This window comes from Scophthalmus maximus, chromosome 5 (genome assembly GCF_022379125.1).
Source record: "Scophthalmus maximus strain ysfricsl-2021 chromosome 5, ASM2237912v1, whole genome shotgun sequence".
NCBI classification, from domain to species: Eukaryota; Metazoa; Chordata; class Actinopteri; order Pleuronectiformes; family Scophthalmidae; genus Scophthalmus; species Scophthalmus maximus.
The window spans coordinates 14483454-14507735 of NC_061519.1; the positions used below are offsets into that span (position 1 = coordinate 14483454).

At 43.1% G+C, this 24282-nt stretch overlaps 1 protein-coding gene and 1 long non-coding RNA gene across 3 annotated transcripts in view; one reads left to right on the forward strand and one right to left on the reverse strand.

The window, feature by feature from the left end:
• The window catches only part of dnah9l (dynein, axonemal, heavy polypeptide 9 like), a 35344-nt gene extending 21745 nt beyond the window's left edge, over positions 1–13599 (reverse strand). The window contains exons 1-37 of the mRNA XM_035635873.2: positions 13489–13599; positions 13186–13285; positions 12640–12851; positions 12318–12551; positions 11748–11915; positions 11105–11221; positions 10762–10899; positions 10345–10469; positions 9986–10175; positions 9333–9437; positions 9029–9220; positions 8511–8711; positions 8076–8411; positions 7915–7992; positions 7774–7829; positions 7547–7667; positions 7251–7420; positions 6742–6964; positions 6532–6648; positions 6212–6298; positions 5896–6054; positions 5528–5611; positions 5251–5409; positions 4871–4993; positions 4299–4421; positions 3870–4094; positions 3526–3744; positions 3077–3241; positions 2740–2865; positions 2533–2640; positions 2315–2446; positions 2065–2225; positions 1570–1726; positions 1329–1474; positions 1093–1209; positions 860–998; positions 107–199 (exon numbers count right to left, since the gene is read on the reverse strand). Coding sequence (XP_035491766.2) covers positions 107–199; positions 860–998; positions 1093–1209; positions 1329–1474; positions 1570–1726; positions 2065–2225; positions 2315–2446; positions 2533–2640; positions 2740–2865; positions 3077–3241; positions 3526–3744; positions 3870–4094; positions 4299–4421; positions 4871–4993; positions 5251–5409; positions 5528–5611; positions 5896–6054; positions 6212–6298; positions 6532–6648; positions 6742–6964; positions 7251–7420; positions 7547–7667; positions 7774–7829; positions 7915–7992; positions 8076–8411; positions 8511–8711; positions 9029–9220; positions 9333–9437; positions 9986–10175; positions 10345–10469; positions 10762–10899; positions 11105–11221; positions 11748–11915; positions 12318–12551; positions 12640–12851; positions 13186–13285; positions 13489–13599 — 5517 coding nt within the window. The remainder of the gene's footprint in view (positions 1–106; positions 200–859; positions 999–1092; positions 1210–1328; positions 1475–1569; positions 1727–2064; positions 2226–2314; positions 2447–2532; positions 2641–2739; positions 2866–3076; positions 3242–3525; positions 3745–3869; positions 4095–4298; positions 4422–4870; positions 4994–5250; positions 5410–5527; positions 5612–5895; positions 6055–6211; positions 6299–6531; positions 6649–6741; positions 6965–7250; positions 7421–7546; positions 7668–7773; positions 7830–7914; positions 7993–8075; positions 8412–8510; positions 8712–9028; positions 9221–9332; positions 9438–9985; positions 10176–10344; positions 10470–10761; positions 10900–11104; positions 11222–11747; positions 11916–12317; positions 12552–12639; positions 12852–13185; positions 13286–13488) is intronic.
• Positions 13600–14429: 830 nt separating this feature from the next.
• Positions 14430–24282, forward strand: part of LOC124850034 — a 115909-nt gene continuing 106056 nt past the window's right edge. The window contains exons 1-3 of one of the 2 annotated variants that reach the window (XR_007030795.1): positions 14430–15354; positions 16195–16443; positions 16572–16760. This is a non-coding gene — a long non-coding RNA (uncharacterized LOC124850034). The remainder of the gene's footprint in view (positions 15355–16194; positions 16444–16571; positions 16761–24282) is intronic. The other variant, XR_007030794.1, reaches the window with a different exon arrangement.

The following is a 24282-nucleotide window of genomic DNA, read 5'->3' on the forward strand; positions in this document are numbered from 1 at the left end:
GTAATTAAATCAATCAATCATCACAGCAGAAGTGATGCGTTTTGAAATTAAAATGCATTAGAAGTGTGGATGACATTACACATCGGTCGCGAAGATCAGTACGTACCTGCTCTTCAGGCCTGTTACGATCCTCTCGTTTTAGAGATCCCGCCACAACCAGGACTGACTTGATGGCCCTCAAACCCCAATCATAGTGATCCTGACAGATTAAGGAATTCAATAATGAACGTCATCAAACAGCCATGATAATATACGATGTTTCACATTAAATTATTTTTGTATTTGTTTGTAATTCAATACTGTAGAGGACACAGAGTGAGTCTATATTAATCGTGCTATTACAAGGAGCAGTGTATGGGTTAATTAGATTGAAATAATAAATGCATTGATTAAACTGAAAATGTGTATTCAAGAGCACCTGCTATTTTTGTTCATATATTGTATATTCATAATGATATTGATAAAATAGTTAATTAAATATGGAATATGAATAAAAAGGGATTAGTGATTAATCATAGTCTTGTCAGCCATTCACAGGGCGGCAACTACGGAAAGTCAGGACAGGATGTCATGGCACCACTCTCTTGCATTTCTGGTCTACAATAAAAACAGGAAGCCATAGGCTGAATTAATTTCAAGAAATAATACTTGTTGCATAATTTAGATGCAGAAGTCACGGCTGATCCCCGTGAAGATGTTCTTGACCTGTACTGACATAATCCAAATTAGATTTTTTCCTCTTTTGTATTTCTTTACATTAACATTCACCTTAGATCTAAAAGAATGTGTGTACTCATGCGGAGGATACAGTATTTTAACTTCCTTCTGTGTCTTGGCAAACTGTTTTTTGCGTACAAACCTGTTTGGACAGCAACTCTTTACAGAGAGTGTAGAGGCTGATGAATTTGCGTCCCAGCAGGCGAGCGTCGATGAACCCTTCTGCCACCAACATGATCTCACAGATCAGCTCAAAGTCTGGAATCACCATGGCACAGGGCCTGAACAGATATCGTGCCATTTTTATTATTGATTACTCACACTCACCATTAGTTACCTACACATAATATCCCCTCTTTCTCTCTGTTTTCAGACCTGAACAAGGCCTTGAGGTTCTCCGGTAGCTCAGCCCTGCCGGCATAACCAGGGTTCAGGGTGATGAAGATTCCCACTGTTGTCTTCAGCTCGATCTCCTCTCCCAGGAAATGAAAACTTTATATAACACAGGAACAATTACACATTACTAAATGTGTGCATAGAAATCAAAGGTAAAAAAAAGAGTGAAAAAGTATTTGTTAGCTAACATTGCAAGTCATTATTTCCACACCTACCGTTGCTTCTTGTTACGTACAGCATCCTGTATAGTTTTGACCTGTACGGCCACCACAGACAGCACTTCCACCGAGATCCTGTTAAACTCATCAAAGCATCCCCAGACCCCTGTCTGAGCCAGGCCCTTATAAATGTTACCTATGGACTGGAGACAGAGAGAGCAAACGGTGAAATTATTATGAATGAAGTAAATGTGACATGCATGGACACTATGGAGAGCATCTGCGCTGTCCTCACTACCTTGTAGTCCATCTGCTCTGAGCAGTTAAAAACATAGACCATGATGCCCAGGGAGCGTCCAAGGTCCTTGGTAGTCTCGGTCTTACCAGTCCCAGCTGGGCCTGAGGGGGCACCACTCATGGTCAGATGGAGAGACTGGGTCAGAGTAATGTAACACCTAACAGAAGTAAGGTTGAGAAAAAAAGGACATAGATATTCACGCAAGGCACAAATTATCAGTGTAATAACTTTGTATTCAGTGGACCTGTCTATTATTTAAGAAGGTGTTATGAAATCAACAGTTTAATATGTATATATTTATTGGTAAATGATGTTGAATGTGTTTCTATACGAAGCTTCAGTGTGTGAGGGTTTTCCACTGATCACAGGACTTTGATAAAACAGTTTCCTTTATTACACTCAAATTTACACCTATAGAGCTTCCTGCTTTCAACCAATACACATCTCCGCACACACGCGTCACAATTCGTATCACATTGTGCTATATGTGTGTACCTGTCGGTGAGTGGAGTGATGACCAATCTGTTGGTGTTCCCCAGGTATTCATAGCTGAACTGGAACTGGGCGTCACAGATGTTGACCTTACAGTGGCTGGTTTCATCATCCCAGCGATGGCGTAGCTGCGACAGCCACGCAAATGCCTGTCCTGTCGTCACCTAAGTGGCACATAGAGTAACACCTAGTCCAATTGTTTGCGTACAGTAAAATTCATTCAACAAATGTAGGTCTAATATTAGTGCCTTACCTTCTGAGCTATGAGGTTGGCGACCACATCTCGAGCGTGGACGTCAATAGTACACACAGTCATAACTTTCTGTCTGTCTCCAGGACTTAAATCTCCGAGCAGCATGTGGATTAGTGAGTTCAGCTGTGTGATCTAGAAAACCGTAATTTATTCAACATCACTGAACAAACAAATGTTCGACCATCTTGGAAACAATCTCTTTCTCTAGTAGTGTGTACCTGTTTTCTGTTGTAGTCTTTGAGAGCTGTCTCAAATCCCTCCTCCACCCTCTCGAAGGCAATGCCCACGTCTGTGGCCCACCAGACCTGACTACCAGTCAACCCGACCTATAAATTAGAAGGAAAACAGATGCACGGGACAACAGATCGTTTCCACATATGTAAAGTCAAATAGGTCATTCTGCATAGACTTAAACATCATCACACCTGTGCAGGGTAGTCAAAGAGCCACTGGTCTCGTGGTTTGTCTTCATAGGCAGCTACTGCCTCCTGGATCTCCTTCCGAACCGTACAGCGCATGGTGCTCTCCAAGGCACTCAACCAACACTCTGCCTGAAGAAAGTAATTAAAAAATTTCAAAAAATAAATCAAGAAATGTGATGGAAATTACTACATTTACACATACGATTACATACTGTACTTATTGTACATAGTAAAACAGACAAAGTTGTTTATTATGGCGAGAGATACCATTGTAATAGGATTAGTGAACACAGTGACTGTTGTCTTGCGTGCACGGAAATTTTATTTTGGTTTTCAATACCTGTCCTTTACAGACGCACGGCTCAGTGAAGGGAACATATTCTCCCTCTCGACTGTACATCCCTATGGCAACTGCCTCCTCATCCTCCTCCCCTGTATTTCTGTCTGAATCCTTGAAGCGAAGATCTGCGATGTTGTCAAACAGCTTCAGCAAGTGTCTGGTCACCTAGAAAAATAACCATCCAAACAAACCCAGACACCCACGCACAAATACTGAAGGTTATTTCGTTTACAAACTGTAATCTGTTGACTGTTATTTAAGAAAATGAAAAGAAAAAAACACAATATGTCAAATTTCCACTTTGTCTTTCATTCTTATCTTTAACAACACTCTCTGCTCTATCATACCAACACACACTCTGAACTAATATATTGAAATGATAACTACTATGAGCTATCTCTTTATATATATTTTCTCTTAGAAAACATAATTAAATTGTATTTTTTTACCTGTTTGGGTTGCGTTCCCTTAGAGACAATCTCTAGAAGGTCTGAGGCGGAGACAAAGTAAAATCTGGGGAACGTTAGCCTCTTGGTCTCCAGGTACTCGGCCAGGGCCTTCTCACACACAGACAGCCTCTGCTGCAAAGTCTCCAGGTTCTCCAGGAAGCCGGGCCGGTTTGTCACCTCAACCACATTACTGTTCTGCACCACCTCAGTCATCAAGCCCTGGTCAAAGGATGGGGCAACCAAAGAGAAGAAAACATGGAAAGGACATACAAGGTAATCGTATGCGGAGATGGATCTACTGTTTATAAATTCCACAGAGGCCCTCACTCGACCGTACGCATTACCTGGAAGTCAGTATGGATTCCCTGGAAGCGCTCCGCGTCACTGGCCAGCTGGCAGCGGATGTCATGGCTGTTGGTGAAGATGCCGTTGAGGTGGGCCCAGGTCCTCTGGACAGACATCCAGGAAGAGATAACCAGGTCGGCCACCATCAGCTTCCTCTGCCACCCACTAACCTCGGCCTGGAAATACTCCACATACTTGCTCATCAGGATGTTCTGCAGCTGTACCTGAAGAGCGATGCAACAGGAGCGTCTGTCAGAAGCCTTTCTACTGAACATTAACCATTCACGAGGTAGATGTACCTTTTGGGTTTTTGTCAGCTATACTGTACCTGTCAGTGTGACTCCAATGACCCCAAACCTTATGTTTCATGCTAAAACTATATCACATTCTGTGGAGAAGCATCATAATAACACACATACACAACTCACCTGGTTGTCCTCCAGTGTCTCAATCAGATTCTCATCTGCTTTGAGCAAAGGGGTTCCTGTGCTGGAGTGAGTCTCATATGACAACGACATAACACTCCATGTCTGGGTTATCTCTGCCAAAACCTAAGCATGAGTAGAACATTTTTATTTTCATTTAAACTATCATAAAAAAAACATGAATAAATGAGATGCAGGATAAAAAATAAAGCTTACCAAATGTTACCAAGTTCATTGATTATCATACACAAACATTATGCTGAAATCTTAGATTTCACCTTTTTGACCTTTAAAAGTCAGCTATGAGTCCATTAACCCATGGGTATGAATTAATTCACATCATATTGTGTGCTCTTCGTTTAAGATTATGATTGGAGTTACAATTAAATGGTCAAAGGTTTTGGGACGGTAGTGTAAGATCAGATTTTTTGTTATGGTAAGAAATAATTTTTCAAACTCAATTAGGAACCGTCTGTTTTGTTTAGACTATCAATAGTCTAGAAGATACAACTGCATGGACGACTACTCCATTTATATACAGCCCAATATACTAGTGCTAGTTGGTCTCTTCCTACCTTCTCTATGGCCATTTCTTTCACAGCCTTGTCCACTATGTTTTTGACCTCGTCCTCCACACGGTGAAGCTGCAGTTCCAAAAGGTCCCCCAGGGTGGTGCCGTCCCCCATTACAAACCTGACCTGACAAATAATACATGGCAACCTTGAGCGGGATCACATTTCAGATCAGGATAATTGGCTTCACTCAACTGTGCTGGTCATCACAGGACTGGATAGAAGTCAGTAGGATAGTTCAGTAAACTAAGACTAGATTAAAGAAGAGCAGAACAAAGGTCAATATATTGACAAATACACTGGGCAGAATGTGATCGCGGATGGAAAACAATATTGAACCAAGTGGTCTGCGACATTGTGAAGCAGCAGAGAAATTCTCGTACCCCGGTGGTGTTCATGAGCTGTTGCCAGTGTCTTTCTCTGACAGCAGAGTTCTGCAGCTCGTTGACTGCTCTGAGAGAAGTCAACAGGTTCTTCACAGTCGACTCCAGGCCCATGTAGACGTCCCACACCCGCACCTCCTTATCCAGCATCTTCATCTCCTTTCATGTGCGACAGACAACCAGACAGGCGTTTATTTTAGTAGAGGTTTACCGTTTTTAAATTTTTTTTAGTTAAAATGTAAGTTTATGTCCATCTGTGCTTGGAAGCTCGTCGTACTTTGGCAAATCGTCTGAGCTCCATGTCCATCTGCTCAACATTGATCTCCTTCCATGGAGTCTTGGTCCAATCCTCTATGCTGGTCTGGCATGGGGAGGAGGATGAAAACATTTAATCTGTGATTCACTACTGATCTCTGCTGAGGAAAAGGTTTTTCATTTGCAGTCTAAAAGGAAATCGGAGCAGTAACAACAACACCACCGATATAAAAAAATAAGAACACTGTCTGCAGGTGTGGGTACCTGCATTGTGGACACCTCTCACTATGCTGACCCTTCTGCCCTCTGTGTTAATGACTAATCTATGGTGCTCCAACAAAGTAAAGAAATAAAAACCCCATCATTTTTTTGGTGTTGATTAATCTCTACCTTGACGAAGATGACCATGTCCCAGACTGCTTTGACCAGTATGATGTCAGAGCGGCACTGGCGCAGCTGCTTGTAGTCTGGGAAGCTGACCTCAAACAGATCAGCTGTGTCCTGCAGCTTCTTCATTTCGGCCTCCATCAACGCTACCACTCGATTTGACTAGAGACAAAGACATTTTGAAGTGCTGTACATTGGTTTTTTTTGTTGTTGTTTTTTGAAACAATGTCATTCATACCACAAAGTTAACTTCAAGTCATGACTGCCAGCCATGACCTTTCAATTCTGAATAGGTAATCATGTCCACTTCTTATCTCACCTTATCGATTTGTTTATATGGCTCCTCAATGATGATCTTAAAGATAGATTCAGTACGAAACTGCTCTCTGAACTCATGCTGTTTCACCTGATATATGGGGGGAAAAACAGAACATTCGGGATTCACAGAAACTACAGGTTGAATGCATATCTGTTTACAACTCTCCATCTATAACTGTTCACACTGGGGGGTGGTTGGGGGGTAGTCCGTCATGTATAATGCAGGCCAGAGAGAGAGAAGGTTTATATGTCAGATATTGAGCTCTTTGTTAGGGGCTGCCACACTGACATCCTACCCAACTCACACACACACAGCCTCACCTCAAACCGGACACATTTCCTGCGTATGACTGAAACTTCATTCGACTGCAGAGGTGCCACTTCATGTTTGACCGTGAAGGCAATTTTCCGTAGACTCGTCCACTTCTCTGGCAGCTCCTGTGTTTCGTGGAGATAAAGTGAGAAATGTAATGTAGCGATAAATGCACATAATTTGCCGGTAGCCATGAAATTGTTTGCAATGGCACACACTTCTAGCTGTGTGTAGACACTCTCGGGCAGCTGCTGTCCGTAGGTCTTGAGGAGCTCAGAGGTGGACTTGAGAGGTTTGAAGTGCTGCTCGTTGCTGATCTGTCTGTCTCGTATGGCCATGAGGTGTCCCATGATGTCCACCAGACCTGCATAGTCGCCATCTGACACCTTATTAGAAAGGCCGTGGGCTGTGTTCTGGACAAAAGAGGATAATTCCCTCACGCTGCGAGATAGAAAAGAAGGAGGATGATGTTAGGTTTCAGGGTGGAGAGGAGAGGCACCGTAAAAGAATGTTTTGAATGATGTTCCAAATTAAAGAGAGACTTATTGATGAGCTTTTGCTCTTTTTCATTTTAAAATATTTTACAAATTATTTTCCATTTTAAGTCTTTCAAGATTTTGTCGATTTAGCGTGACAAAACATACCTTTATCATTCCCAAATCATATATATAATTCATATATGACTGGTTTTGCACTTGTCTGTCCTTTTTTTGTGCTCGTGTCTCACCTCTGGTTCACATGGTTCAGCAGGTGCTCCTTGAACATCCAGCTCCACCTCTTGATGACATTCATCAGTGTGTGCTTGAAGGGTCTGACGTCGAGCTGCAGCCAGCCACAAAACACCCTCCTGTCCTCCATCTTGCTCACTCGCACATACAGAGACTCAAATAGGTTGATCTGTGACGGAGGATCACAAGACAACTCAGAGAAATTGGCCCAAGAGGAAAGAAGCAGAAACAGCGGATGCGTATAAACAATAAATGGTGGTTAAACGCAGGAGTGTTAAAGGCTGGTGAAGCCCACCTGCTCTTTGAAGTTATCCAGCGTGGGTGGGTTCTTTTTTAGCTCATAGTCTGCATACAACTCAGCCTCTTCTGTGCTTAACACGTGGCCATAGAGAAGAAACTGCCTCATGAATTCAGACCTGTAAAATGTCAACAATAAAAAAAATGTGGCTTTGCTCTTCTTTCCAGATCATATTTATCAATTTTCAAATAATTACAGAGAACATCAAAAAGGCCACATCTGACCTGTCATCAGTCCAGAGGTAGCGGTAGGTGGCAAAGGATCCCTGGTATTCCCTGACCTGAAAATCACAGCAGTCTCTCCATTTAGAAACCTGTTAGCAAAATAAATGGGCCGCCATGTGTGAACAGAAAACTAACACTGACCTTAGCGATAGCTGCACGTGCCCGAGAGCGGATTGCATGGCACATTTCTAACAAGTCTTCCATCTCGTTTATGTCGCACTGCAATTCAAAGTGAATTGGCAGTTTTTGAGAAGAGGGCGACAAATACAGTGAACAAGTCTGTTATGTAATCTGTACTACACCTGATAGTTATCCAGCTGTTTGTGTTTTGCCACTCTGGGAATGAAGGACGCCATGTTGGTGATGTTAGTCACCGTCTTATCCACGATATCATAGAAGTTGCCACTTTGGTTGAAGTCCAATGAGGGGTCGAAGGTCATCTCATTGCCGTTGAGTACCAGCTGCACCTCAAACAGTGGTGTAATGCGCTGGGCTGCATCTGTGTTGTCCATGAGGTACTGCAGGGAGCAGCGGACTGCAGTGGAGAAGCCGGTCAGGATCATCCGATCCACATAGTCCGTGTAGGCCCGCCACTCGCTGCTGTTCCGGTCTGTCACACCGAGCAGAGACTGGTTCTCCTGGAGCATAGTGAGGGAGTGAAGGATGATGAAGATAACATCTACAATATGGGAACAAGTCCTTCTCTCTGGAATCAAGGGTGAGGCATGTTACTACACCTGCAAAAGTTTGTGGATCTGCTCCCCCGTACTGGTGATGAGAGCATGCTGTCTGGAAACGCTCTCCTCAATGTCAGAGAAGATGAGGAGAGCAGAACCACAGCTCTTTCTGGTGATGAAGGCCCGGTGGCTGAATTTACCCATAAGAGCCTGGACCGCCTCCACATTGGCTTTGCTCTTCTGGACACGACTAGAGATGCTCTGCCGATGGCAAAAGATAGCAACTTTATGAGCCAGTAATTGAATTCTCTTTGTATCTGAGTTTATTTCTAAATAGAGGAATAATAACTTGGACCACATAAAGAGAATTCCAGGTTTCACAATACATTTCTTAGCAACACATGCTATTAAAGAAACTCTAAAATGTAAGTATTTTTTACATTTCACCTCAACATGCACCTGAGACAGATTTAAATATTACAGAATAGTGTGAGTATGCTGCAAAATAGTGTCAACATGTATCTTGTAAAAACTCACGAACCAGCATAAACATTACGTCTGTAAGAAACATTCAGTACCTTGACCATGTCTCGCGTGCGCTGAATGTAGTCCCATAGGTCATCCTGAGACCAGGTAAGCTCCCGGAGGGCTGGGTCAAGTTGTCGTTTTGTCTCATCTATTTCATCCGTCACCAATCCCACCTCTACAGCCAGGATGGTACTTTGGAGCTGGTTGTACCACTGAGTCACCAAGGTCAGTGTCTGTGTGTACTGTGATATAAAGGAGTGTATTACATGTTTTTTTCACAAGTTTTAACTCATACATACACAACGAACTGTCCAACACAATGCCCACTGCATTGCTATAAACTTAGCTACCCACCATGTAGAGTCTCTCTCGTTTTGAGTAGAGATGTTGAGCTGCTTTGGGAATGTTTTGGTTCTTCGACATGCCCAGATACTTCACCTCCCTTAGCACCGATGTCAACTGGGGAGTGAAAAGAGGAGAAAATGTAGTCAAATATTAGATGAAAGGAAAGTTAAAGTTAACTGTTTTCTTGTCTTTTACCGCCACAGGAATAAATCTGAATAGACATCATAAAGTGGAGAGCTCAATTAGGCTTATGAATCATTGAGTGGTAGATATATGTAGGCCAGTCATTGTTGGAACTAAGTGCACATTGACATTATACAGTACATAGAAATTTGCACAACACATCAGATAAGTTGTTTATCCTTGGGTTAGAGTGCCTGATTTTGACATTGCTGGCTACACATAGATATTGCTGCTGAGCTTTCAGGGAATGCTTTGTCTCGTTTCTCTGACTGTTTATTCAAACCAATCCACTGTTGCTACTTCGGGTAATTGTGAGCCTCTCCATCAACTGGATGTTGGGAGACGAAAATTAAGCCGTGAAGAAGCCTGAATTAAATGTATGCGCCAATTCCACACCAGATCAAACCTGTACATTTAAACATTTTACATCTGATTCATTTTCTCAATATGTTTACTGTTTGCATCTTCTTTGTGCTTACAGCAGGACTGAAGTTGACCTGGAACAGGCCTGTGTCCAGTGTGAGCAGGGGTTCCTTCAGGTGGGTTTCACAAATTTCCTCCAAGCCCTCTGTCCACTTTGCAAACAGCTCCTCATCATGCTGGTCCAGAACCTCCAGAACATGCTCACACTTGTGGAGGACATCATCTGCCTCAGCGCAGCCCAGTGGCCTGAGAGGGAGAGAGGAAAGGAAGCATCTTGTACATAACCTCATAGTTTTTAGTCATAATTGTGCTTCTATCAATACATATTATGATTGACACAACAACAGATCTGCTGGATCTTAGATGACACTAGCAGAGTAATGGTGTGTGTGTGTAGATTAGGGTTGCCCCTTACATATGAGCCAGCTGGCTGAGGTTACTCCTGTTGGTGAGGATGCGATTCCGAAGCTCCTGTGACCATTTGAGGTTGCCAGCCACTGATGGCATATTTTTGCCCAGGACTGCACAACCTGCCTGAAGCTGAAAAACAGGGGCTTAATAAACTTAGTTTATTTCAGAATCATAATTTAAGTAAAAAGTTTTCTCATAATGTGCAAAGCACATGTTTAGCAAGCAAGACCCTAACATCTTCATTAAAACACACACGTGTTTTAATGAAGATGTTAGGGTCTTTGCTTTAATGACATGATTTAATGCAGTAACTGTAGTCTGATTATACATCTATATTTTTGTATTAAGGAAGATTTGTCAATAAATGTGTCAATATTTACACATTTGTCATTTAGAACAATAATTTCTGTTTCTCTCTTACCGCATTTCTGTGTTGATCAAGTATAAACTGACATTGGTTTATTTCCTGGTTGAACATGGTCAGCAACACGTTGTAGTTGGGAGAGAACAGCTGGTGGATCCTGGGTCTCTCAAGAAGGGTGCCGAAAATCTTCAACAACTAGATGTGGGGAAAAAGTGTGTTGAGTGTATATTTTACACCTATACATGAGTAGTACATTTACATTTAAACACCAACAAGTTGAAATTCACACTAAGAATGTTTCTCGGAAGAGATAAATGTTATTGAAGTATGCAAACATGCTAAATGCTCTCTCCATGTGATGTCCCTTGATGGCCTGAACATTCAGTTGTAACAGACATACCTTAAAGGTTGACTTCAGATTTTTGGAGTGCTGGAAAGCCAGATTGAGGACAGTCCCAAGCCTCTGGTCAAAATCGCTGTTCTGCTCCATGAAGCGCTTGTAGTGACGCACAAAATCCTGGACACAAAATGGGATTAGACAGGTGAGCATTTCCAGTACCTTCCCAAGTTATAAAGCTTTGAGTCCACTTTTATTATCAGGTGATTTTTTATTCCCTTATATCATCAGCGCAGACCTTCCAGCTCTCCTTAGCTCAGTTGATCAGCATTTGCTGGAATAACACACACTCGCAAAAAATTATATTAGAACACAGATCAATTTCTGGTTGAGTTCCAGTTTAGATTAGCTGAGTCACACTGGGAGATGTTGTAAAATTGCTGTAAAATATCAAGTTAATTAAATATTGACGCACTGGCAAATAATGACTGCTGGCACTTGTGTGTTGCTTAGCAACTACTTTGCTTTGTTACTTTTCAATTACTCTCCTGCTGGGCAGAAAAATAACATCTAATCATTATTCTTTATTATTTGGTTGTGCCTATCAATTCCACTTATGAATGGCTGTGATTTACAGCCCTCTGGGGCTTATTAATGAAATAATAGCATCATACAAATGCAACGCTACAGTCTCAGTAGGCCTCACATCATTTGTGTAGTCCAAGGGGTCATATTTGCTCTCTCTGAGGGTCCGCCAGCGGTCATGAAACTCCTCGTTCATGCTGAAGACCATCTCACTGAGGACTTTCCCTCTGGATCCACCAAGTTCAACCTTCTCCAGCTTCAGAAAGTCCAGTGCTGATGCAAAAAGCTCCTAGACATAGATGAGAGAAGAAAAAAGCCATTGATGGGTCAGGGTGATAAGAAAGGTAAAAATAGTTAAAAACACTTTAGAATTTTTCCAATTCAAAACAATGAATAAAAGATATACATTTAAAATGAATATGCAGCAGTTTACTTGATGTAAATTGTGTGGTGAAGATAACATTTCTTGTTTACTAGTACCAAGAAATGTATTTTTGGAAGATTGTTTTAGCATCTTAATTAAGCACACACACACACACACACACACACACACACACACACACACACACACACACACACACACACACACACACACACACACACACACACACACACACACACACACACACACACACACACACACACACACACACACACACACACACAGAGTTATGCTTTTCAACCTATGCACCTCAATCATGAGCAGCCTTTCCATGATTCGGTCTGAACGCTGGAACACAAGTGTAGCTGGGAAGTCCCACAGCTTTATGGTCTGGCTGTGTGTGTAGTACTCTGGGATCCGCTGGCGGTGAGTGTGAAACAACTGCTTGAAGTTGCGCAGAACTGAGATGGTTATCTGGACCCTCTCCACCCCCTCCTCAAGCTCCATCTTAAACAGTTCCTCTGGGATAAGGTATGCAAAGGCCTGAGGCCAAACACAGTCATTTGGATTTAAAAAGTCACCTTTTTTCTTTTGTGAACATTTTTTTCACATAAACGTAGAGATCCATTACCTTGTCAATGATTAGGTTACAGAACTCCTGCAGCAGGACCACCATGCGTTTCGGAGTACAGTAGTACTGGGAGCGACTCCAGATGAGACAGAGAGTGTGGAAGAGAGGAGGCAGCAGAACATCTACTTGAGGGAAACTCCTCTCCTCTAAGCTGCTGATCAATCTCCTCAGAGGGCGGAGATACAGGTCTATGTCTTCTGCTTCCAGCACAGCTATAATTATCACATATAGATGCGCCAATGTATAACATGGCCCTAATATGGTGGTAATTAAAGAGAATTCAAATCATCTAGGTGACTAATAGCTGTGTTTTCAGATTGACAATTTCTAGCAATGTAGCAATGTGACTGCAATGTTATCCGCCATTACTGAATGAGTATTATGTCAGAAAAAGGCAGAGTAAAGCTGCATGAGAATATGAATATGAAATCCAGAAGAAGTTATTACATAAAAACAAACCATGAGGATCCTTGTGCTTCTGAAGAACAAAATATTTTGTTTAACTAGTGAATTAGCACTGATAAATGATTAGCAATGCTGACCTACCTTCATTGACCTTGATGCAGACATCCTTAAAGGAGGAGTAGTAACTGCTCTTGACTCTTCTCAGGATCTCCATGATCTGCTGCACTTTGGGGCTCTGGATCTGAAAAGAAGAAAATCCTAGTATGATAAATATTCCATTAGTGAACAATAATTCAATGTTCTAAAGCAAACTGCTGACCCAAAATCTAGGAATAACAATATTAAATTAATGATTTCTGTGATTCAAAAACCCCTCTACGCGTACTGCCATTTCAGTTTAAATTTTGAATTGAAGACACAACCTCAGCAAAACCAATCCCATACTTGCGAGTGGATGCCCAGCAAGTTCTCTCTCTGAGTGGTCCAAAACTGGAGCTCGACGTTGGGCCCTGGGTGGTCTCCACGGAGCAGCACAACACCCGAGTCTTTCTTCATGATGTTCCATATCTGCCCAGACCAGTGAACTATCAGAGTTTCTATAGAGTATAACAAGCCATGGTCCAGTGGCCAACCAGTGGGGCTGTGGGAGACAGAGCAAGGGACAACCAGTGTGGGTAAATATGGCAATATGTGCTGTAGTATATGAATGTGCAGTCAGCTGAGAAGACAATATTATTTTAGTTAGCTGTAAATGTCATCACGGTCAGCTTGTAAATCTTTTTTTTATTAGTTTCACAGAAACAACATTGACTGTACCAAGACATTAGTGTCACGTTTTCGCATTAGCAATTTATTTTTATCCATGCAGGCATAAATGCTACATCACATTACATTTCATCTCATTCTCTACATTATGCAATAGCCCAGTTGGGCCTGTGCACATGGTACATACTGACTTTGTAAAAACTAAATGAGAAATCTGAGCTTGGCATTCATGAGATCCAAAGAGCTAATGCTAGTGCATCTATTCAGCCAGACTTTGCAGTTCAACTTACAACATACAGTAGTTTTTTGGGTTAGGTAAGTCTTGCTTGCCTGAGTCCCAAGTTGTGAATCTATTGATTTAGGTGAACAAAGACGGTGCCAGGAAATGTAATTTTGTTTTTTTTGCTTTTTTTCTACAACCCCTGAAATGTTATTAAATATTGAAGGATACACTGACTTGAATGTTTCAAATTTTAAGTTCAATTCTGTGATTTTTAAATTAAACTTTTTTGTGTTATATTTTTGTTGTTGTGCGTCACACCGGAAAAGCGGACGTCATCACTTCCGGCTACAAGTCAAACAGAAGTTCAGCGCGGTGGTCATACGTCACGTCGGTTGAACTGGATATAATATTTTATACCGGAAATGCGGCTTGAAAAAACAACAACAACAACAAATTACAGAACATGGCGCATATCTTTCATTGTAAAACGTGGCGAAAAAAGAGCGAATATCTACAAATCCAAGAAAAAAATGCGTAAAAATGTTCCATAACAATACGAATCAAGCTGGCTGATTATCCGGCTGTTAGCCGAGGCTTGTTTTATTCAGCACACATAAAGCTTCTGTACGTTACCTGCCAACTCTAAAGCCGTTTTTAGACATGAACGCCGGAAAATGTCCGGGAAATTGAGGTCCGGATATTTTCCTGAGTCTGCCGCTCTCATGTCAGGACGGCGGCACGAGCTCGTCCCGATCGGATGCGTTCAGGAACATTTCCGGAACATTTCCGGAACACTCGTGCGAGGGGTGGCACCAGGTTGGCGCATGGGTAGAGCGCACAGATCTTCTTGCTGCCGTGACATTTTCTGGAAACTCTACTTGTGCACTGGTAGGAAAAGTTCCGCAGACATATTTGCTTTAAACGCGGGCATGCCCCACTGACCTGAGTGCAATGTCCTGAGGCCGGGCCCTCTCCACACGCAGCGGCAGCGGCAGCAGTGTTCGTCCCTCCGCGCGGCCTCGCAGAGTCACCGCCCGGCTCCTCAGCTTCTCCAGGTGCCGGTGGATGTCATCGGACACCACCCGCGGCCAGTCCTCACGGTCCAGACCGCTGGACAGCACACACAGCAGCACCTGTGTGTGTGTGTGTGTGTGTGCGCGCGCAGTGGTCACTCTTACTGTTTTCAAACGGACTGTGGACACACTGCATCACACATACTGGCACAATTCAAAATACCCCTTTGCCTTGCCAGGAAATACTCTAAATTGGAAACCTCATAGCCTCTGTCATGCACAGAGACATCATGCCACCTGCATAACTGCGTGAGTTGGACACGCTCTCTCACACACACACACACACACACACACACACACACACACACACACACACACACACACACACCAGCCCACCTCTGAGATGACAACAGGAAGGTGCTCCATGGGATATCCCGGCACCTCTCCAAGCTGGAGTTGGTGCTTGAATTGTTGGCGGGTGATTCGCTTCACGCCTTTCTTGAGCACACACAGCAGCTTGGTCTTCCACGGCGGCGACGTCTTCACAGATGTAAAAACAGTAGGAATGCTTTCGACGGCATTGAAAGCACCGGAAATAAGAAGTGACTTATTTCAAAAGGTGTCTATGTTAGATGGGGTGTAGACAGCAAGCCCAGGATATTCTGTTCTCAGTGTATGCCTGCATGTATTGTCTTGATCAGTCAATGCATGACAGTGTCAGATTGTGAGGAATATGTGTTAAAAAAATAATTATTGTCACTTCCGGCCACTTATGCAAACATATTGAAACCGTCTGCATGTATGTGTGCACAATATCATTCCACAGTAATTTCTCCTCAGGGATGATAACAAATAGGATATTTAACTTACAATGCATAGAGGAAACAACAGAAAAAAGTGCATTATTTAATACTGTGACAATGCTATAACCATTACAAAATTGGCTGAACAAGAAAAAGAAACATTTATTAAGGCAGACGCCTCAATTAATTACACACTCACCTGAGCATCCCCTGCATGCAGTGTCCCTCCAGGTCCGGTGAAGAGCAGCAGCCTGTTGGTCCAAATGTGGTCCAGGAAATCTAATATAATCTTCTGGTTCTCTTCAGCTCCAATGAATCGGTTCCACTTATCTGTCTTCACTCGCAGGACACAGAAGGCCTGCTCGCGAAGGAAGTCCACCCTCTCATCTGTCAACACCACGCCGGCTTTGAGAGAGGGCTCTTGGGGTAGACGCACTCCTCCAGCCCTGCCACTGCCTAATGCACCACGGTTACTGCTGCCGCTGCGCGCCTCAGCCATGGGGACTCAGCTGGTGAGAGAAAGAAATAAAGGCTTTACTCGGCGGGTCAGGGACTGTGAAACCAGAGAATGGAATCATGCAGCGTGCGATCAAGGGTACAAACTCACCTCAGTCTTTCTTGTCAAGAACAGATGCTACAAATTGACATTTCCCCAAACATAACACTGATAAACTCCTTCGATTGTCCCAACGTTTCTTCTCTCTCTCCCACTCCCTTCTTCAGCTCTGAGGACTACCTGCTAGAAAACTGATACACACCTGATGGACAGGTTAACCTGTCACCGTGACAACAGACTGTCGGCTCACTTCAATACCCTGCACCGGCCCAGGCTATAGTCTGTGGGGCCTGCAACTCTATCCTGTAACCAGAGCCTCCAGAGGAGATCTTACTATAGCATCACCTGCAGGACAGGTAAAGATCGTACACCTTTAATATACTTTAGACGTTTTTCAGCGACATGGTATGAGAAAAAGATGTAGTATTTCATTATGAATGGTAACCATGAACAAATTATGAAAGTACAGATTCTGTGCTTGTGTCAGATGGTTTGACAACTAGGTTCAGAAATTTTAATGCTAATAAATAGAAAGCATTTCAAGTCAAATTCACCTATCCTCTCTTATCTATGCAGTGTATATCACCACCACATGGGGGCAGTGTGGTACAGTGTTTCTGACGTTATCCTGCAACTGTAATCCAAAGTGACCCTAGCCATGACATCCTATTACACATGTTATGCCATTTATGTAAAAACATGAACAAAATGGGACGTTTCTCTAACTGTGTTACTTAAAATACCACAGCCATCATTACCCTTTGAAACGATCCTGCACTTTCTGACTTTAACCTTAATACATGGATGTAATCATATCCCAATTTGAAATGGGCAGACTGGAGAGAACAGAGCAGAGCTTCTCTTGGATGTCAGACATTTGAGCGATTTTTAAACCTAATGGTCATATATTTGATCCATATAATGCCAACAAGTAAAAAAAAATAAGTATCCCTTCAATAGAAGGCTTGTCAAAACTGAGTGATTTAACCCCTTGAAACTTCCTCTCCCTTATTTCATACACAGTGTATAAATGCAGTTTAACTGTTCATCCATTACACTAAAAGAGATTTCCCGGTTCATTCAGCCACTGTATTTTCTGTAATCACTTGATCTAATGTTCCCTTTTTAAAAGTGATATTTCACTTCACCTGACACATATATGCTTAATGGATGTAAATGACGTTTTGGGGTTAATGTCTTTATTTTGAAGGAAAGTGCTCAGCCTTCATCTACAGTGAATATTTCCATTGTTCACAACACTGGCTATACCAGCCAATAATCCGTGGCAGCTCTCCAAGGGAATTTGTCCTTTCTGAAATCTCTAATTCCATGCCTTTCTCTGTTTGCATAAGTGAATGCCTGTGTGTGTGTATCTGTGTGCATGTGCGTGTGTTTTTGCTCATGTGCTCCCTACACATATTTGTTTTGTGAATATGTGTGTCATGCAGCCCGAATACATTTCCTGTATGTGATATGTAAGGGTGTGGGTTTTGCAGCTTTTGTTGGTGTTAATGTATGTGTGTGTGTGTGGGGGGGGGTGTAATTATATGCCAACAAAAGTTTGTGATTGGATGTGTGGGATTTATGTGCATATGGCTGTCTAGAGCCGAAGGCCAGCGGAGAGTATCCCTTGGGTGTCTTCACATGCGCTGTATCTAAGCCTATTTGAGCCTGCTGACAGCAGGAGCATGACTGCCCATCTCTCTGACCTCATGCCCAATGTCAGCTCTACTCTGCAGGGATGTTGGGATGGAGGCCAGAAAAAGAGATCTTAGGACAATGGGGGAACAAGAGGAGCAGGAGAGGGAGCCAATGGAGAGACAAGGGGGGGGGGGGGGTGAAGAATGAGGAAGGGCGGTGAGCTTACAGAATACAAATGAGACCGAGAACAGTGTGATGGAGGAGCAGAGGAGCAACAGCAGAATAGAGATATGTACTGGCTGCTGGTGATAAATATTCAAGTGTAGTTCTGAACAGTCATTTCTGAGTCATGTAAACATGAGGAGTAAGAGGGCAGATGGACAAAAAATATCCTCAGGAAATATTTAAACTCTCCGCTCTTGACTGTAACTGAAATATCACCTGTCAGTGGATGTAATACTCTGCTCGATTGTAGCAAAGCACAAGCTAAACTGTTTTATAAAAAAAAAAAGATTCCTGCTGCATCTCCCTCTTTCTTTTCTTTTCTTTTTCTCTGTTTCTCCTCTTCTCTACCTCGCTCTCTCCATCTGCTGTTGCCATGACTACATGTTGCTTGACGATCAGGGTACCGCTCTTGAGTTCCGGAGTCTCAGCCCTGGCTCGCTCTCTGTCTCTCTCCTGAACCACACGTCTACTCCTCTCCTCACCACCTTTTCCCTGTCCTCAGTCAGGGAAGGAAATTACATGTAGATGAGCTCAAGGTCTCTATCTTTCAACCGCAGACTCACTCACATGGACATACACTCACACACTGGGAGACATACACACCTCGGAGTCCATCATCTCCACAGGCACTGGGTGTCTCGAACTTCCTTTCAGTGTTACTCACCATGGCCTTTTTAATTTTGTCTTGTATTCTCTGGGGAAAAACGACAGCTGGACTCAGATAAAAAAGAAGGGTAGAGACAAGGGGGGAAAAAAGAACAGTGAAAAATGGCACCAGGGAAAGAGAAATTGAGACATTGACAAAGATGGGCAATGCACACACACACACACACAAACACACACACACACACACACACACACACACACACACACACACACACACACACACACACACACACACGTGTAATGATCATTTCAAAGCTTCCCTCTTGTAGCTGGCTGACTACCCATGAAACTCTAGGATGGCTGGCAATTGCTCTGTGTGTGTGTGTGTGTGTGCGTGTGTCCGTATGTCCAGATGGTGTTGACCAGCCATCCCTCCCAGGGCAGATTAAGTAAATGGAGCGATTACAGTAATGACCGACACACACATCTGTCTCATACCTCTGCATGGCTGCCAGCTTCTTTATAAACCCACACACATACACATACACACATGCACGATCACTTTTGGTTGAGATCTGTGGAGTTGGTGAGAGCATCTTTGCAACTTTACATCTTTGCATCTTTGCAGTTTCTTTTATTTCATTGTAGGAAGTAAATACACTTAAGGTAAGTAGCTAGCTGACGCCTTAGTAACCTGACAATAGTGTTGCCTCTCTCTCCCATTCATCTGACCCGCTCCTGTCCCTCCGTTTTTTTCCACTTCTATGTCTTTGGAGTTTTTCTCCAACCAGCGGTGAGTTAAGAGAGGGGGGACCATTCGAATGACCCACCAGGGGCAGGCGGTCTCTTTGTAGTTCGGAGAAAGGCAGGGTGTCACCAGCAAGCTCTTCCTTATCAGACCTCTCCTTTGTTCTGCAAAGGTCTTCCTCCTCCGTCTGGACTCAGTGATATTTGAGAGGCTGGTCTCTGTGCACAGTGAGGGGTTAGAGAGCATGGCCAGTCTCCCAGGATGTGTGTTTGGTTGTGTTATTTAAGTCCGGAGCTTGCTCTCCTCTGAGTTATGTGTGTGTGTGTGTGTGTGTGTGTGTGTGTGTGTGAAGTGTGTGTGCTTTCTAGTTGATGGGACCCCAGCAACTTGTGTTGAGAAACGCTGAGTCCATGCTGACCACTTCCAGGATATTGTTCACTAAGGCAACACTCTGTGTAAGAGAACACCCTTATTTCACTGGCAAAGTACTGCAGTGTCCCCTCTAAAATCTGCAGATACAGTATTTTCTGTTTCTGCATCGCTCTGTGCTGTGGCAGACACAGGTAGTTTCCCCTTACAGCAAGTTCGCCTGGGCGTGCTCTCAAGAGGCTCATTAAGCTTTGCTGAGACAAAGAGATGTCCTGGAATTTAAAGTATGGTACACAACCCTCCCGGTCTAAGGGGGGTTGAGAATTGGTTACACTCGTGCTTCAGTCCTGTAGATGGGGCTGTTTCTCTATCAGGCTCCCCTGGAGGGTCTGGTTCAAAGTTATCCCCATGCCTCTTCCGTACTCTTGTTGCTGATACATACTCATATAGGCTCTGGGAAGATGGGTTATTATATGTGCTCCTTGTCAATAGTTGAATTGGATCTGGCATATCTCCACTGCAAGCCTATAGTAAACATCTTGCTATACGTATTCACACAGATGCGAGTTCGCACAAACCAATAGAAAAATGTTTGCGCAGTTTCAGGTTCAGACTCACACTGAGTATTCCCTTGGAGAGCAAGTATTTTTTTCTATTGATTTATCATCATCTGCTCACCTCAGAGATATTAAGACCACAAAACAATAAAGGAGGTATGAAATACACCTGGGTAACTGCTGAACAAATACAAATTATACATACCCCATCGTCTCCAGTGGTGGATGGCATTGTTCAGGGTTGGAGAGGTGGGGGGGGGGGATTGAAAATTTCCACTTTAACTTTTATGAGAAGTGTCAAAAGTAAATCTCTTAAGCAGAGTTGTCTCACCTCGGAGGCCTTCCTTTAGAAGCCCCCCATCATGTGATTAGCTAAAGAGTTATACCGTACTGTACCCTATATCTTTTTCATGCTCAGTTTTTTAGCCAAATGATGTGAAAGCAACCAAGCTTTTGCGTGGTTCCATTAAAATGCATCTGGGAGTGGCCGGGGTGGCTCAGTGGATAGAGCAGGCACACATATACTTCGAGGTTTATGCCTCAACGCAGAGGTCCAGGGCTCGAATCTGACCTGTGACGATTTCCTGCATGTCTTCCCCCCTCTCTCTCCCCTTTCTCACCTAGCTGTCCTGTCAAATTAAAGGCGGAAAAAGCCCCCAAAAAATGCGTCTGGGAACAAAGCAGGGTATTACAGTGACACACCAACTCCACCACCATCCCCCTTTGAAATGATTACACTACTTTGTCTGATTGGCTGCCAGTGCTTGGCCATTACATGTGAAGACGTGCTAATGAAGGTAGACAGAGGGGAAATGATAGACTGAGGTTTTACTCTGATGAATAAAATGGTGGGGCACAGAGACTGATTGTCCGTCATTTTGGTGGCATTCATTCGCAATTATTGCTGGGACCAGCAATTTGTTTGATGTTGCCTATAGGTTAACTTACGTGCTGTCTGATGTCCTTATTATCAAAAAGGCACTTGTTCGTCCAGTGTTATCGTAGCAAAGTGGACAGATTTGTGCTGAAATGCTTTGGGCAACTGAGTAAGTGCAGATTTAAGGCTTCAGGCAAGGTTGGCTGGTCAGGAGAACAGGACTTCAAGCTGCACACACTTAAAATATTTAGCCAAATATTTAAGATCCATGTGTTTTAATATGTAATACTATCTAAGATTTCCATCACTTTGGATTGCAGGTAGAAGTACAGTTTTTTTTTCCTGCTGAGATGTCTGTGGAGATTCCTCCAGGTCATAGCTTTTCAAAAGGGCGTTGAATCAGCAGCAACTGGTCTTCCTGCTGAGCATTGCTGCCTGTCGCAACCCTGCCAGCTGCAGAGTTGACGGTAGGGACATCTACTTAATGCTCCCAGCAGCTGACCTTAAGATTCTTTTCTTTCCCACTTTGCTTATTTCCTTCTCAGCCACAGCCAAAAACTCCCATGCTCCGCCTCCTCTGCCAGTTCCTCGAGTGCCTTCTTTTTGTTGTGTAGTATTTCCAACCAAGCTTCTGCTGCCAAAATGACGGGGTAGGTAGATACCTTCCAACCTGCTCCTGTGCATGCAACAGACAGCTTGTTGTTCTTCTTCTTTTTCCTCTCGAAGGCTACCTCTGTACCTTCCTCCCATGGGACAGTGAGCTCGAGCATAACCACTACCCTGACAGAGTTGGACCACAGGACCATATCAGGTCGTAGGGACTTTGTGACAATCTCACATCTGTTGGTCTGACACATGGGTGTCGGGACGTGGACCAACCAAACTGATGTCAAGTGCACTTGTGCTTCTTGCCAGATGAAGTCTATTTGCCATTGTGATATTGACGGATTGGTCTCAATCGCTTCACTTCTGCGTTCTTCTAAATCCTCCGTCATCATTCGTGAACCTGGGTCAGCGTTGCCTAGCAGCAGATTGTGCCACAAGCTGGTGTTCTGGGCATCACAGGGGTGGCAGTTTTCTGCTGAGCCATACCAGAGATAAACACTATGCATTGCATAAACTCCCTACCCAACTTTACTTTTGTCTTTAATGTTTTATGATGGATAAAAATAAATAAATCTTGAAAATGTACTCAGATTTGCCTTTAGTTAATGTTTAACTAAAGGGAAATTCTTTCAGCCACAGAACCAAATCTTGCTCATGGACACTTCAGCAGGATGGATGCTTGTTGTAGGACAACACCCACAGCAGGGATCAGTCAGTATTGACAGATGATCAGTCTGTCCACTAGTTTACTGCAGACTAAAATATATCAATAACTTTGGGATTGCCAAGAAATTTGGGATGAATACTTGATGATGTTGGTGATACCCTGATTTTGCACCTACTGGAAACCAAGTTGTCATTTTTGGTTTTGAGTTAAATATCTTGACCAATATTTGATGGATTGCCATGAAATGTACTATAGATATAATGATCATGATGAACTGTAACAAATTCGTTAATGCTTTTTCATCAAGCAGTCAAAAGTTTTCCCAGTACTTTGGTTTGTGACCAAATGCCTGCAGAGCTGAAACTGCACTTCTAGCTTGTTCTGAGTGCGAATTTCATTTTAGTGAACATGGTGAACATAATAAATGCTAAACATGAACATGTTAGCATTGTCATTGTGGGCATGCAATCCTATCAAGCTAATTGTAGAAATTAGCTTAAAACTCTGCAGTACCTAAACACATTTTCGTTAATCCCTTAGCTGTAGGCTCTTGCATGAAAATTGAGACGATTCATAAAAACGAGCGCACGCGCGCGCACAAACACACACACACACACACACACACACACACACACACACACACAGACACACACACACACACACACACACACACACAAAATCACACACAGACAAACAGATTAGTCATTGATCAGGGTTAAGCCTTGATCTCTGTGTGAGAGCATGCCATGATCGATAACTTTAATTCTGCCTCAAGTGTGTGCTTGCACGATTCTGTGTCCCACAACTCCTTCTCCTCTACAGTTGTCAACCACACAAACACACACACACACACACACACACACGCACACGCACACAGCGTCATATTGTCTCTTTTCTCAAACCCTCACAGATAGAATTAAACACACACATACACAGCAACCTGATTAGGTGAGCCACAGGGGTTAGGCCTAATGACAAACAGACTCAGCGTGCGCACAAACACCTCAGCTTCTCAGATGAAATATAGATTTTCCTCTGTCCCAAAAGCTGATGGGTATTAGGTGAAGGCATGTGTGTCTATTTGAATGACTGTGTACTTTTTTGTGCGTGTGTGTGAGTGTAATCTTGTGTACCAGATTGTTTTGTGTGGCACCAGGGAAAAGCATGTAAGTGATTGGACGCTGCTTTGTTACTGTTAAAGACCCTCTCTCCAGGGAAATAGTGGGTTAAATAACTGTGTTTTCTGCTATAAGGTGTGTTTGGCTGATAGATTAACAGGACTGCTGTCTTATCCCCAGGGAAATGCATTGGCATTGTTTTTACTTATGGAATGTCCATCAAGCTTACTTAAAATGTGCCTGATGAGTGTGTTTCTGTATGATTAACAGGACAGGATTCCTTTTCTGATGTGTGTGTGTGTGTGTGTGTGTGTGTGTGTGTGTGTGTGTGTGTGTACATCATAGTTTGTTATGGATGAATATAAACATTTATTGCCCCCACGAGAATTGGCTTAGCCCAGTGGCCATTAAAACATTGCATACACATTCTGGAGCAGACGTATCCTATATTGACCTACATTTAT